Source organism: Mus musculus, chromosome 9 (assembly GCF_000001635.26).
Source record: "Mus musculus strain C57BL/6J chromosome 9, GRCm38.p6 C57BL/6J".
Taxonomy (NCBI): Eukaryota; Metazoa; Chordata; class Mammalia; order Rodentia; family Muridae; genus Mus; species Mus musculus.
The window spans coordinates 90,010,931-90,026,979 of record NC_000075.6 but is presented as its reverse complement, the minus strand read 5'-3'; the positions used below and the strand labels follow the sequence as shown (position 1 = coordinate 90,026,979).

General features: G+C 45.3%; 1 protein-coding gene across 3 annotated transcripts in view; it reads right to left on the bottom strand.

The window, feature by feature from the left end:
• Nucleotides 1-16,049, bottom strand: part of Rasgrf1 (RAS protein-specific guanine nucleotide-releasing factor 1) — a 117,472-nt gene continuing 101,423 nt past the window's right edge. For 2 of the 3 annotated variants that reach the window (NM_011245.2, NM_001357743.1), the window contains exons 23-27: nucleotides 14,023-14,220; nucleotides 9,865-9,944; nucleotides 6,550-6,667; nucleotides 5,549-5,617; nucleotides 1-309 (exon numbers count right to left, since the gene is read on the bottom strand). In NM_011245.2, coding sequence (NP_035375.1) covers nucleotides 217-309; nucleotides 5,549-5,617; nucleotides 6,550-6,667; nucleotides 9,865-9,944; nucleotides 14,023-14,220 — 558 coding nt within the window. In that variant the 3' untranslated portion in view covers nucleotides 1-216. Of the gene's footprint in view, nucleotides 310-5,548; nucleotides 5,618-6,549; nucleotides 8,611-9,864; nucleotides 9,945-14,022; nucleotides 14,221-16,049 lie in introns of all 3 variants that reach the window. The other variant, XR_001778822.2, reaches the window with a different exon arrangement.

Genomic DNA, 16,049 nt, shown 5'->3' with positions numbered 1-16,049 from the left:
TCTGAGAGTGCAGACATCTATATTTTGAGTGCAGACATTTGTATTTCGGTTTTACGGGACAAGAAGAGATAATATATTCTCGGGGAAGCACACGCTGGAGAACAAGTACAGAGGCACGCGACGATTATATACAATAATCGTAAAGCAGGTGTTCACAGAAGCAGCTGGGGGGCAGCTGGCGTTACGCTGCGGTGCCAGTGGGTGGGGAGAACAGCCTCATGTGGGGAGTTTTGGTTCGATTAGGAGCGAAGACTCATACAGGCTTTCTTCGTCCAACATGAAAGATTCATCCAGTAAGTACTGAATTACCTGAAAGAGGAAGGAACAATAGAATTGTGGGAAATCCCAGGCTGTGGGTAAGGGGTATCTTTTTTTTTTCTTTGAGACAGGGTCTTATTCTATAGCCCAAGGCTGACCTGGGACTCACTATGTAGCCCAGGTTAGCCTTGAACTTGAGACCACCCCTCTGTACTAGTTTGCCAAATGTAGAGATTACAGATGTACATCACCATGCCTAGTGGAAGCAAACCGTTTTGTAGATTGAGGACATACATGTGCGTGCTATAATATTTTGGCCTCCTCTACTCCCTGAAGGGGTCTTGTTACGTGACAAGGTGAACTCTAGTTTCGAACACAGGGTCCTTTGCCTCAGTTCCCCAAAGGCTGGCACCACCATATTTGGCTGTGTTAATACAAGTTTTCTTTCCATCTCCTCTTCCTCCTCTCCTTCTTCTTCCTCCTCTTCCTCCTCCTAGTTTTCAAAACAGGGTTTCTCCGTGAAACAGTCCTGGCTGTCCTGGAACTCACTTTGTAGACCAGGCTGGCCTCGGACTCACAGAGATCTACCTACCTTTGCCTTCCTTGTGCTAGGATTAAATGGGTGCACCACCACAGCCAGCATAACTTTTCTTTTTTAAAAATTATGTCTTAAGATTTATTTTGTGTGTATTTTGCTGCAGTTGGAACTACTGAATTATATCCATAGCTCCTATAGTCTCCTAATAAACAGTCTTAATAGTGATAAACCACACGTGGTAGGAATGGGCCTCGACTGCTTTTCTTTTCTTTTTTTTTTCTTTTCTTTCTTCTTTTTTAAGTGATCACTTGAGGAAATATTTTGGGATTAAGCAAAGCACACAGCTCCTTGAAAAGACTAATTGTTGAATCTAAGTGATGGGTTGACAGGTGCTCACAGTTCTTTTAATGTTTCAGTTTGAACAGTTCCCTACCAATGTCCTGTGGATATGTTTACCCACACGGTAGGATAAAACAGTACTGTGAGACTCATCTCATCACAGGTCTTGGGGAAAGGCCTGTGTCGGGCTCCCATGCTCGAGACTGAGGCAAAATGTTAGCATGAAAAATTGAGCATGGTCACTCTGGGAAATTCAGTTGTCTTCACTCAGGCCTGTCTACTTTACTCCGGATTCTAAGTCCTGGCTGATTTCCTGCTCATTCAAGGAGGGATCAGAGCTCTTGACCTTACAGGCACCCTCTGGATCCAAGGTTCAGGTGTTTGTCAATTTGGAAGCAAGCATGCCTTTCTCCCTCCACAGAAACCAAGAGCAAGAAGGAAAAAGAAATGACACCTGTATTCTGTGCGTGAAAGTATAATGATAGCTGCTTCAGGGGAAACCAAGGCCTGTTGCTTTTGCTTTGGGGAACTCACTCTGTCACCATGAAGGTCGGAAGCAGCTGGATGCTGATTGACAGTAACAGATGAAATTATTCCTATGTCTTATCAATGGCTCACACCCTGTGTATCTAGGAAGACGACCTTTTGTCTGGCATCACTCAGCCCTGTGGGTGAAGACAGGGTGACTATGACCTCATCAAATGAACTAGTCTCCTAGCTCTATCCAGGAGCTTCATGGACGGGGATCCTTCTAGAATATATTAGTGTACTCTGCTTCTAGAGCAGACTGGCCAGTTCTTCCCATGTGACCACAGAGTGCAATTTCCCTGAGATGTTTTCCTTAACCTGGAGACTGGTGGCAAAACCATCCCTGCAGAGTCACTCGGGAGGTTTGAAGGAGCAGTGGTGTTTATTTGGTCTGAACATCAGAGCTTGGGAGAAGGTGGTAGGAGATAGAAGAGAGCGTTGAAATTTTGAGGATAACTTCTGAGACTTTCAAGGGTGCCATGTTCACTACTACAGTGTTTCCGGATACAGTGTGTGAGAGACACTAACATAGTTCCTCCAAATGCTGCTAAATTTAAATGGATAGTTATGTCTTAATATTATTATTTTCTCTGTGCATATGATATGTGTGTATGTGTGTTTGAGTGAGTGTGTGTATGAATATAGGTATGTGCGTGTAGAGGTCAGAGGACAACTTTTTCATCCATCCTTGTCTTCTTTGGGTCTTTGCTGTGCACAGCTTAGTTGGCCTGTGTGGTGGTTTGAATAAAAATGGCCTCCACAGGCCCATAGGGAGTGGCACTATTAGGAGGTGTGGCTTTGGAGTAGGTGTGGCTTTGTGGGAGGAGGTGTGTCAGTAGGGAGTGGGCTTGAGGTCTCAGCAGGGCAAGCTTGTCCAGTGTATTGCTGTCACTCTCTTCTGCCTATGGACCCAGATGTAGAACACTCAGCTGCTTCTCCAGTACTATGTCTGCCTGCATGCCACCATGCTTCCTGCCATGAACTAAACAGCCAAACCATAAGCCAGTCCCATTTAAATGTTTTCCTTTATAAGAATTACTGTGGTCATGGTGTCTCTTCACAGCAATAAAAGCCTAAGACAGTCTGAGTGTCTGGAGATTTTCAGGTTTCTGACTCCCAGTCGTAGGGGTCAGAGACTCCCATCTTGTCATAGGAACATGGTGCTTAGGAATACACGGTGAACAGGCACCGTGACTGGATCTTATGGGCTTTGGGGATTTGAACTCGGGTCCTCATGCTTATATAACAAATTGTTTTACTCGTTCAGCAAGTGGTTCTCAACCTTCCTAGTGCTGGGACCCTTTAGTTCCTCATGTTGTGGTGATCCCAGCCATAAGTTAGTTTTGTTGCTACTGTTAAAAATTGTAATGTCAATATCTGTGTTGACAGATGATCTTAGGTGACTCTCGTGAAGGGGTTGTTTGTCTCCAAAGAGGCTATGATGCACAGGTTGAGAACCACTGTGCTAGGCCATCTCCTCAGTCCTTAATATTCTTCTTTATTATAGGCTAAATGATGTGTGGCTAGGGATGTAAGTCAGGTGGTAGAGTGCTTGCCTAGCTTGCTAGAAGTTAATCCTAGCCCTCAGGAGCTTGCTAGATGTGGTGGGAAGCAGAGTGAGGGCAATCTTTATGAGTTCAAGGCCAAGCTGGACTACATTGAGCTCCAGGCCAGGCATAGCTTCCTAGGGAGACACTGTCTTTAAAAAAAAAATAAAAGTAACAGAGAGACCACATACATTTTTGGGCTAGACTGTGCATGTGTGTGTGTGTGTGTGTGTGTGTGTGTGTGTGTGTGTGCTGGAGACTGAACTCAGAGCTTACAATCTCAGCACCTCTGGCTGGAATCATCCTGAGCATCATGACACTTCCTCAGCCATGTCCCTGAGTGTAAGAGTTATCTTCTTATAGAGCATTTCTATGACAGTCATGACACGTAACTGCCAGACAATGGTATTTATCTGATATACAAGTCATATTCAAATTTCAAGTGCCCTTTAAATCTTCATACAGTCTTTAGAGTACTTGTACATTATTATTATGTGTGTATACGTGGTGTGTATGTGTGTGTGTGTGTGTGTGTGTGTGTGTGTGTGTGTGTGTGTGTGTGTGGCATTCATATGCCACGGTGTGCGTGTGGATATCAGACGATAACTTTTGGGAGTCAGGGTCAGTTCTCTCTTTGCGGGTCTTGGTGTTCTTTAACCTAGGGTAATATTGTGTGTGTGTGTATGTGTGTGTGTGTGTGTGTGTGTGTGTGTGTGTGTGTGTGTGATTGATTTTTTTCTTTTTACGCTACTAGGTTGGATTGAACCCTAGGGCCTCAATCATGCTAAGCAAGCATTCTACATTCTACCACTGATTGCTACTGTGGTTTTACTTTTTTATCTATTTCCCTTCAGAGTGCAAACTCATGCAGACAAGTGCTATCTATTTTGTGTACTGTGCTACGTGGCCTGAGATAGTACTGGAAGCACAGTACTCCTTCTATAAATGTGTCTATTGAATGAATGAAAAGCAACATACTAATGGCCCAGTTAGTTCTCCATAGATCTTTTCTACATGACAGAACAGAACAAGGCACAGAATTAAATTTTGTTGTCGTTTTTTGAGACCCGTAGCTGTGGCTGTCCTGAAACTCACTCTGTAGACCAGGCTGGCCTGCCTTGACCTCACAGAGATCCACCTGCCTCTGCTTCCTCAGTACTGAGATTAAGGGTATGTACCATCATACCCAACAATGCTTTGTTGTTGTTGTTGTTGTTTTTGTTTTTGTTTTTGTTTTTTTTTTTTTGAGATGGGGTTTCAGGTAGTCCAGGCTGGCTTCAAATTTTCTATGCAGCCAAGAATGTCCTGGAACTTCTGATCCTTTGCTTTCACCTTTTAAGTGCTGGAATTATAGGTCCAGGCCACCAGGCCTGGATTTATGCCAAGGCAGGGCCTTATGCATGTTAAGCAAGTACTCTACCACCAACATCACCAACTCCAACACAAGATAGTTCTTTGGGTTTGGTTAGTAGCAGAGAAAGACTAAAGTGAGCTAGATGTCCATCCACATAAAGGATTAGTGAGAGGAATGGCTTTCTCTGCCATTTTAAACAAGAATAAGGACTCTGTCACAGGAAGAAGTGACTCCAGACATATGGGAAAACAGAATGGTGTTGGGCTATGGATGGCAAGTGACACCATAGTAGAAAAAATATGATGTGTTTATGATCTGTCCTGGATATAGACTTGAGAAGCAGCATACTCTTGTCTTTGGGAGAAAAGCCTGTGACTTCTGCAACGTGGACGTATAATGCTTTTCAAGAAGAGAAGTATCTGGGATTGGGGATATGGCTCAGATTCCTGACTTCCATTTGCAAAGTCCTAGTTTTGAGCTTCAGCACCATACAAAGGGAGCATGATCAAGTTGGCCCAGCTGGTAAAGGTACTTGCTGACAAGCCTTGTGATATAAATTTAATTCCTAGAATTTATATGATGGAGGGAGAAAAGTGACTCCTACAAATAGTCCTATTTCCATAGGCACTGTGGTACATGTGTATATGAGCATACACATACATGCACGTACACCCTGTAAACTGAAAAACAAGCAAAAGCACAACTAACCAACCAACCAAAGGGGATGTTCGGAGCCACCCCCTAGCCTTGTAGGAGTGCAGATGTTGTTTTAAGCCACTCAGGGGAAGTGAAACCAGGCAAGAATTACAAGGAAGGACCAACTTGCTTAATGGCCAGGGAACAGGAATAGGTATGGCTTCTGTAAGGCAATGGCATATTTAAGCTGGAGCGTTAGGATCCTTGAAGGGTTGAGGGAAGATGCTTCGGGAGAAGGCAGAGCCTATGCAGACAGCACCACTGGGAAGGGATGGAGAGACCTCTTACCTTTGGCTGGGGGTCGATTTTGTAGGTAGTCTGCTGAAACTGGCGAATCTCTCGGATAATATGGGAGATCTGCAGGAAGGAGGAGGGGTTTTAGAACAGTCTGTTCTCTTGTGTTGCCTTGTGGCTGGAAAGGGTCATTGGTAGCTAGCTATCTCTGAAGTCACATTGACTCCTGGAAAACTCTGCTGGCTTTCTTTACACCAGCCACCTGTTTCCGAGGTGAAATCTGTCTGTGTGTGGGAGAGCTGTGCTAGTGTGTGTGTGTGTGTGTGTGTGTGTGTGTGTGTGTGTGTGTGTGTGTGTGTGTGTTTTAAAGAGAACGCTCTTAGCCAGGGCTGCAGATTTCCCAACACCACTACAACCAAATGTCAGGCTTCCAATCAAAGTGGGTGCCAGACGTGTGGGTGTCTAATGTGTGCACGGCAGGATGCAAAGCATAAGGGCTTCCCTCCATCACCAAGATGGAGCTCCTCGTTTGCGTTTGAAAGATATCCTTTTTTAAATGTGTAAGCACATTTTACCTAGTGGGTGCAAATAGAGGCTCTTTGGCTGGGGTGAGTGAGAGACATGGACAGCTAGGAGTCCTGTGCCTGCTCAGATAGGTCTCTTTAGATCCTCTCACTCTCATGGCATGAATCTACTAGAACAGATTTGAAACTTGCTTTCTTGGGTGGTGTTGCTGCAGGGTGATTTTTCTGTAGTTACACAAAACAAGCATTTCTGTGGCCAATGAAGGGCGAGATGTGAAGGTGAGGTGGGCTTTGAGGTCAGACCCAGCTCTTCTTTGCACATAGGTGGGTTATCTTGACCTCACCCATCCTCCCCTGTAAGGAAGGGGGACTGGGCTGAAGTGGGAAAGGCAGGAAACACAGGGCTAAGGACATGAGCGTCAGCCATGGTTTTTACTGGAGGCCTCAAGCCAGGCACAGGCTGTGCTGGGGCAGAGAAAGGGTAGTTCAGTCTGGAGTGGGTAGTGCCCCCATTCGCCCAGCGAGACTTACCATTCTCATCTTGGAGAAGTTGACCAGGCCGTCCTCTGTGTAATTGGGTGTCCCCTCCTCGATGAACACCAAGTCGGTGAGATACATCCCCAGGTAAGGGACACAGGGTGGATCACAACTTGGAAAGAAATGGCATCCACAAAAGTTTTTTACTTAAGGAAAGGAACTTCTGCTGAGAGCAGAGCACTCTGCATGCAGGTCTTGCCTGGCTAGAGGCAAAGGGGTTTATAGTTATGAAGAATCACAGGGCACACACAGGCCTTGATAGACCCCCCCAGCCAGGCTGGAAGGTGGGCTAGATAGTATGAAGCTGCCTGGGCCCTCACGCGCAGGCTAGGAGAAGGGGTCTTATTTAAATCTCCTCCCTCTATGACCCCAAATGCCTTTCTTTACTTCTCTGGCATATGCACAGTGGAGTCCCCCAGCTGTTCCCCAGCTACCTCCTGGTTCACAGTTTTTCCACTGTTATTCTGTGTTCAGTCACCTCTGGGGAGGCCGTGCCACCCATGCCCAAGTTCCAGCAGTCACTCAGTGCGGCGTTCCCAAGACCTGTCTTCTTGTCACCTAGGCTTGAGGGCCAGAGCAGAAAACCCTGGCCCTCTGACCATTTTCCTGGAAGTGTCTTCTGGAAAGGGTGGGTGATTCTCAGGGTCTGTAGTTATAAGAGATTGAGACTCTGGTGCGACGGACCAGGCCTCTGATGTGTAGCTCTGAGCATGGGCTCATGTCTGTGGACCATGGCAGCTTTCTGGTACCTTGGAAGGGTTCAGGGGGGAAAGGAATAATGGGATTGATGATGGAGTGAGCAGCCGCTACCCTCCTCCCTTCAGCAACTTTGGGGGACTCCTGAGATAATGCACCACGGCTCAGCACAGAGAGATGCCAGAGGAATTGTTCCTCTGGCTGCTTGAAACTCTTGCCATGGTGGGAAAATGGGGGGTACAGACCTTGAACCTTTCTCCATCTCCCCTGTGCTGGGACTAAAAGTACCATCCCATCTGATTTGTTGTTGTTGTTTTTGCCACTGGGTCTCTCTACCTAGCCCTGGCTGTCCTGACCATGGAACCTGATTCTATTGGTACTGGGGATCAAACTCAGAGAACTAAGTAAACACTCTACCAACTAAGCTATATTCCTGGCCTAAGATATGACATTCTGAACTGCCTAGGAGGTCATTAATAGATAACTATCTAGTAAGATACAGCATTGTCCCACTGTTAAGAGTTAATCCAAATGGACCCGTCAATCACTTGGACAGGGAAATGCTTTTTAGGAAGCTGTTCCAGAGATCTTTTAGAGTGTGATGCCTAGCTAAGCATGTGGGTCACCACAGTGGTCCCCTTCTTGTTCATTCTCATCCCTTTGGCATGTATCATAAACTCTATAATGAACTCTATAGGTCTGTATATGTCTTTTATACTGCACTATAAATCCTGCCTGAAATTTTTAATGGAAATCACTAAGACCAGTAAGATGAGGAGTTTCCAGAGTAAGAACCCAGTGACAACATGCTGAATAAGATTCCAGGGACTTATGAATGGGGTGGGGACCCACATGGGAGAGTCACTACAAGACTCTTTGGGTGGGTCACCATTTCTGCCTGAAGACTGTTGCCAGGTAATTATCTTCTGCTTTTTGTTCCTTTCCTGGTGAAACAAACACCCCAGCATCACTGGACATGGTTTGCTCTCCATCTTCACAGGGCAGATCTGCCTTACAGAAAGACCTTGGTTCCCAGAAAACCCCTGAGCACTCTGCCCTGTGCCACAGGCAGCAGAGGGTTCTAGGGGAGGCACTTACACAGGCATACAGGTGACCTGAAAGGGAAGACAGTCAGGAGAGGGTCAGACAGAATGGGAGCCACGGAGACAGTTAGGTAGCAGTAGTGGTTGCAGTGGATGAGGAAGCCGTGTGAAGGAGGCAGATGGAGCAACGCCCAGAGGCAGACGGACAGTTGGTAAATGCACAGGGGCAGCTTCGTATAAGCACAGTCCACAAGGGCTCCAGGGAGCCCGGGCGGAGGAGAGACGGCCGGATAGCACAGATGGGTTCAACATCTGTCTGAGGACATAAACAAAGTTGAAATGGTCAAGGCAATGGCACACTGAGCTAGTGAAGGATGGATAAGAGGTAGGGCAGGAAGGAAGCAAGAAAAGGAGGCAGGTGAGGCTGCCTGGGAAGAAAGAGTGAGCAGGGCATTCCAGCCAATGTCAAGGGCTGGAGTTGTTGGCTGTTCCAGGCCAATGCACTCTTACTTGCTCTGGTCAAGAAATCCCTTATGGAAGGGAAGAGAGTATTCCTGGAAGTTAGAGGGGCCCAGCATCTCCAAGGTCCAGTGAGAAGCCAGCCATCCAGGAGCAAGACCGGGACAAACGAGGGTGGAACCTAGAATCGACGCCTGAAGAAACCATCTCTTGGGAGTAATAAAAGCAGAGCTTTGTCTTTTCAGAGCCCACATCTCTTGAGTATGTGGCTAAAGTGAGCCAAGTTGTGGCTTTCTTGTCAGCAGTACCTGAACCACATGAGACAGTACCCAAGGCAGACTGCAGAGTACTGGTCTTGGAGACCAGCGCAGGCCAAATCCAGGCTCTAATGCCGTGGCCACATGACCCTGGCATGTGCTCCCCATCTTTTGTTTAAGAAGACAGGATGGAACGAGGTATCTTAGGGTTAGGGTTCACAATGTGTTGAGATGTTTCTGGTCGTCCTAAGTGGAGAGGTGTTATTAACATCCCATGGAACAAGGCCATGGTATGCCTACAAAGCCTACCATGTACCAGGAAACTCTTGAACACAGAACCATCCTGGTGCAAATGACAACAGTCCTGGAGTTGGGAAACCCACAACCCAGGAAGTGTCTATGGGGGTTCAATGGTAATGGTCAGGGAGGTGCCCTGCAAACTGGATGATAAAATTATCAACTCTTGGTAAAACTGCCTTTCTTTGATTCTAAGATGCAACTGTTAGTAATGTATGCACTTGTTCTGATGAGAATTTCTTCATACGAACAAGAAACAGCAGCCTTAAATAAACTGACTTACATATTGCTTATTGGAGTTACTAAAATGGAAAATTGCATTCAAGAATCAAGAAATCTGGCACCAACTCTATGATCAACCACGGATAGTTGCTCTGGCATTTCTCTGGTAGGTAATGGATGGCAAAGTGATCAACTGCTGGGGTCTGGAGAGTCTATAGGTCTTGTGAGTAGGCAGAGGGACAGGCAGAACTCCTGCGCGGACCCATTGTTGCATGAAGATGCCTCTGGAATGCGGGCTACCATTTTAAACACAACAATGAAGACACAGCACTTACTTTCTCAAAGACTCTCTGAGGTTCTTAAATCTGCCATCTGATGACACAAGCTTTTGGAGCTTGTCAAGCAAAGATTTCGTCTGGAAGGAATCAGAAGCATTTAGTAACATTCAACACACACCCAGGCCCCAAGCCCCGGCTTTAGCCCATCATCCAACAAGCTGATCTTGGGGCTCCAGGCCACATTTGCATTTGAAGACTTTCTGTGCCTCGCAACCTCATCACTGATCTCCTTACGAGTTAGGCTCAGTCTCTGTCACAAGCACCTCTCTTCACATATATTTCCCAGAACACCAAAGTGACCCTGGAAACTGGTGAGATTCTTAGAACTGGTGATCTAGAAGGACTTGGTGAAGGGCATATGCATTTAGAGCAGGAAATAACTAATAAGAATTTTCACGGTCATGAGTTTTTGTTTTCAGTGCTGAGAACTGAATCTGGGGCTTCTGACATACAGTGTAAATGCTTTGCCACGGAGGTATATGCTAGCCTTTAGGACATTTCCACAAGCTGGACAGAATGGATCTGACAATTTTTCACACCTTTATTCTGGTGGGCCAGGAATGCCATCCATGGTCAAGAATTGAGGAAAAGGTTGACAGAGGAACGGATTATCCAAGAGGGAAAGGCTTGGGTGGAAAGGGTGACATGCTTCGAAAAGGGTCTGTAAATGATCATCTAGGCCTGGGCTACACATGAGCTGGGCAGAGGGTAAGCCGCTGGGGTTGTCTGGCGAGAACAGCTGCATTCCCAGGAGAGTGCCCTGCACTGTCTCTGTGCTCGCTTCTCTACGTGCTCTATGGGATGTCTCTTTGAAGTGCTCACTTCCCTTAGTTATAAAAGGGAGGGAGGGATTACATTTCCCCTCCAGATCTGGCCCACAAACTCCAGAATGTAGCCAAGAAACCATGCCGAGATGGCCACCCATCACAAGACCAGGAGTACTGATCAACCCCAGATGGACCAAGTCACAGGCTACAGTGTGTGCAGTCACAGAACATGGCAGTGTGGACATCCATGCTGATGGATGCTCAGCGTGTGCCCTTTGAGGGGGAAGACAGGACAGAGATGTTGACTAGTTTGGCTCCTTCACTAGAAAGAGTGGGAGCTTCGGTGTTTAGATTGGCCCTGCTCAAAGCACAAACACATTCAGATCCAATGACAGACATGCAACTCCATAACAGAATCTACACTAAGTTAAAGCACGTGACTGAGTTTTCTTTAAAACCAACTTTCAGCACCTTGTAATTCGTAGGCTAATCTCTGCCAGAGTCTTGGTGACTATCCATACCAACTCTTCTTATGAAGCTACCCTCTCCTCTCCTTGTCCACTCATGTGCAGAGAAATGACCCAGGATGGATTCAGGTCAGATATGGGGATTTAGCAACAGATATGGGACCTTCTCAGTCTCTGTCACCCACCCTCAGCATACACAAGAGCAAATCCCCATTCCTTAGATATTCCCTAAGGGTAATACAAGGGTAGATATGGTAGATTTTGGAAGATGGATACTTTGAAGCTATGAACATGCATACAGGCTATTTTTTAGTGTGTGTGTGTTTGTGTATGTGTGTGTGACTTGTGAATGTATGTAAAGGTTGAAAGACATGCCTCAGGAGTCCGCCTTCTTCCATAGGCTCTGGAGATTGAACTCAGGTCACAAAGCTTACACATGAACCACTTTACCCACCAAGCTATCTCATTGGCCCTATGTAGGCTACTTCTGTGGAGGAACCATCTATGGCTCTGAGCAGGACACAATTTGTTTCTTCAACAGCCTCATGCCTACTGTGTACATGTCTTTGGGCTGCTGTACTCTATCCAGGATAGAGTTTGGAAGGCCTTAGAGCTTTATTATTGTGTTCCTAAGCACATGATGTGCTTAGATTAGACCTAGAGCTCCCACTTTCTAATGCTCCCTGGGGTGGTAGGCCCCTGGGTCTTGAGGGTCTCTGGACACCAGTGGGCACAAAAGGTAGAAGCTCTAGATATGTTACTGGAATCAAGGAACAAGCAAAGAGTCTACATCAGGAACATTGTCAAGAAGGAAGACACTTCTGTGGCCTCCAAAATACCTTGTTTTTCTGCTTATCAAATCGAAGACATCAGTGATGAAGAATATCTCCTCCCAAAGAGGCTAAGGCACATAGGGAGCTTAAGACTGGCTTTTGTCCCTACAGATTGAGCTTCCCTTGGGTAAGGAACCACAGGCACAGCATGTATTCTTGCTGTCCCATAGTCACATTAGATACTTCCTCAAGGGACAGAGATTGTTTGAAAGATGACGGGGAAGGGAACTGAGAACAGAAAGGAGAAACACAAAATTTCAAAGCACATTTGACCTTCCTGTAGGCCTGGTCTGCATTTGGCATCATGCTTTATTGAATTAGACTGACATACTGAAGAAAGTGATAAAAACGAGACTTGTTTCAGGGTCTTTAGGAAATGTGACCATCTTGTTGGGTCACAAGAGTCCACAGACTACCTGCAGAGAGATAGTGAACCTGTCTTTTGTTGGAAGGGCCATGCACATGGCCTTCCAGAAGCCATCAGAGCCAAGTACAGTGTAGGTGCATAACTACTGCATCAACAGAAAGTCCCGAGAAGCCAGCCAGCAAAAGTTGAGGCCTGCATGTACTTCCAGAGGTAACTTTACTTTTATTAGACCAGGACTGCTGGCTCCTGTTTCTGAACGATGTTCTAGAATGCAGGCCAGGCTACATACACTGACCACTAACTGCTCTTGCTTTAAATTCTTGTGGAAGAGAATGGATAATTTCAGAATGGCCATGGTCCCCATATCCCTTGACTCCACGAGGATGGTAATGCTGAGGAAATATAGCCAAGAAATACAGCATGTGCATTCTAGGAAGAGTCTCGTGGGACAGGAAGTGAAGCCCAGTCTAGGGGATCCCTAGAAAAGGTGCCATAATCCAACAGCACAGGGAGGAAGGAGTAAGATATTGAACTGGAACAGCTCCCTATGACACAGGCTAATCCTTGACAAGCCATATTGACTCAGAAGACTTGGGGCTTCTTCAGGGTTTTGTTCAACCCCTGACTTCAGTTTATGATAGCATGTGCCCGTGTGGCCAGTTGTCCCTGAAGTCCCCAGCTTTGATTCCTTCATGGATTTACTAACAATAAAGATATCTTCCATGACTCTAACTCTGATCTGGGCATCAAGTGTGCCAATGAGGAAGAGGCCCAGTCTCACTGAAATGTAAAGGGGTGGTCCTATAGAACTGAACTGTAGCTCAGTTGTGATCAGGGGCTAGAGTGCCTACAAAGCAGGGAAGGACAGAAGACAGGCACATTACAAAGCTTTCCTGGTTCGGATGCTTATCTAAGTTGGAAGGTTTATGGAGCAGAGGAGTGCTAGTAGGGGTAAGATCACAACCGCTGATGGTTCAAGGAAGATAACAAGAAACAGGCAATAAAGGGAAAATGAAGGAGATATAGAATGCAAATCTAGAGGCCTCTAGAGGCTCTCTCAGCTAAAAGACCGCAGATGCCACTGTCACCTGATAGACGTCTTTTGAGGCTTACTTATCCCTGGTGGTGCTTGTCTCTTCTCTTGCAGAAGTGTGAACCAGGGTTGGGGCACCAAGTTCACCAAGGAAGTGCTGAAGTGCCTCATAGTGTGCTTTGTTAAAGAGACTTCTCCTTATGAGCTACCCCTCACGGCCCTGTGCACAGAACTTTATTGCCTAAGAAGATCCACCTAAATGCTTTTTCAGAATCATGCTCTGTATGAAAAGAGATCAATTTAGATTTAAAATTACCAATTATCCAGTAGGTTACAGTTATCTGGATGGCTGGTGATATTGGAGTCTTAGAAGGGAATATCTTAGCTACTCTTCAAAGTCTGGCTGAGAGTCTTAGGAAGTTACTTGTCTTGCATTGAAGATGTATTGGTACCAATAATTGGTGCCTTATGGCTCCCACTTTGGGATCTTAACTGCCCAAGTAGGAACTGAAGTTTCACAGGTCCACTGCCACATCTGTGGGTTGGATATCTGGTCTTAACTGACACTGTTTTCCTGGAAATCTGAACCCTCTGCTCAGTCCTTTGTTCACGCCTGTTAATTCTGGTTTCCCTGCTCCCAACCCCAGCCCAGGTCCCTTTGGCAGCAGTGCCAGCTTTCTGTCCGCACCTGCTTAGAAACTTTGAGCCATGTCTTTTTGAGACGGAAGATGGCGCTGCGGTTGATGGAGGAGGTGATCTCCAGCACAGCATTGTAGTTGTGCAGGCAGCGACATATGTCGGCCACAGCCACCCACTTCTCGATGGCGCTTGCCCTTGCGCTGATGTCCTCGTTTCGGATAATTTCTGAAGCAATGAAGTTACTGACCTTTAAGCCAATGCAATAAGATAGGAAAAAAGTATGAGGAATAAATATTGTAAAGATAACGAATCATTATTTACAGACACAATTTCTTGTTAAAAAATCCCCAAATGACGAACCAGAAAACTATCAGATGCTTAATATAAAAAGGAGACATTGCCCTATAAATTAGTGATGCTCAATGAAAAAACACAGTGAAGCTGAGGATGGTAGCAATCCCAGTACTTAAGAGGGCTAGGCAGGAGGATGTCAAATTTGAGGCCAGCCTGAGCTACATAGTAAGACCTTACCTCAATAATATAAGATTTAAAAAATAAGCAAAAAATAGTGACAAAGATTTTTGCCACCCAAATAACAAGAGATCTATGAATTACCTCGAAATTTAAGTTAATGAGAACCACATAGGATGTTTCATGGGAGAAAAAAGTTATTGGAGGATGTAAAATGCTTGATTAAGAACCAGTCTTTCATAACTAACCTATGAGTCCAGTGTAAAACAGTTAAACATCCAGTGGAAATTGCTTTGGAACTTGATAGAGTGACTCTAAAGTTCATGAGGAAGAATAAACACGTGTGACAAGCCTGATTCTGAGTGAACTCCCCCCATGTTCCCTTCTGGAATAGGAAACATACTTGGTCTTACATATGCAGTAGGCTGGACTTCCTTGGAATCCTGCTCCCTGCCAACAATCACATTCATACTTATAAATTATGTGTGAGTTACAACTGGAGTGGCTAAGGGGGCAGGGAGCTGGGGCCCAAGCATCAGGAAACTAGAATTGCAAGGAGCTGGGGAATTGGGAAACATCTGCTTCCCTGCATGTTGCCTTGTATCTATAATATTTTTAAAACAGAAAATAAATGAAGTATAATAATAAATGAAAGCATTGCAACGAAATAAATGCATTTATTTGTATGCTAGTAAAAATTAATAAAGTCTCTCAGAGGATAAAAGAGGTAGAGCCATGCTACCAAGAAACCTTTTCTAAAGCAGTTGCTATGACATAGATGCCGTGAAGGGAGGTTGAATTTTATTTTCTTACATTTGTTTATGTATTTCTGTGTGCATGTATGCATGCAGGAGGATGGGTTGGCATATCCCACAGTGCATGTGAGAACAACTTGAGGTAGTTGGTTTTCTCTTTCTACCCTGTGGGTTCCAGTATGGAACTTTGGTTATCAACCTTGGCAGCAGGTTTTCCCACTGAGACATCTTGTCAAAGTAATTAAAATATCTTCCCACATAGAAAACACTGGGATAAAATCCTTTTAAGAAGAAGAACAACAACAACAACAAAAAAAAAAAACCACTTTTTTTTTTTTAATAAAAGAACAAGTCAGTGAGATTCTCCACAGGAGAGAGAAAGAAAAAGAATACTTGTTAATTTATTCTACAAAGCCACCACTGCATTTATACTAGCACCAGAGGCAGGCAACACAAGAAAGAAAAATCAGGTATCCGGTTATGCATATGCTATGGCTGTGTTAGGTTTGTGCCCGAGGCACAGGGCCTTTGAAGATTAGAAAATCTACTGTAACTCTCATTTACCGTATCAATGGATTATAGGAAGGAGGAATCAGATGACCATCTCAGCAGCTGGAGAACAATCTTTGAATAAAAATCAATTTATGAGCTGCTCCTGCAAAGGACCTGGGTTCAGGTCCCAGCACCCATGGTATGCTGCTCACAACCTGTAACTACAGCTCTAGAGGAACCCATGCCTTCTCTGGCCTCAGTCAGCACCTTCATGAATGAGGCATATCATAATATCCTCATAACATAAAAATCCTCAGGCATACACACATACACGCTAAAAATAAATAAAAATAAAAAA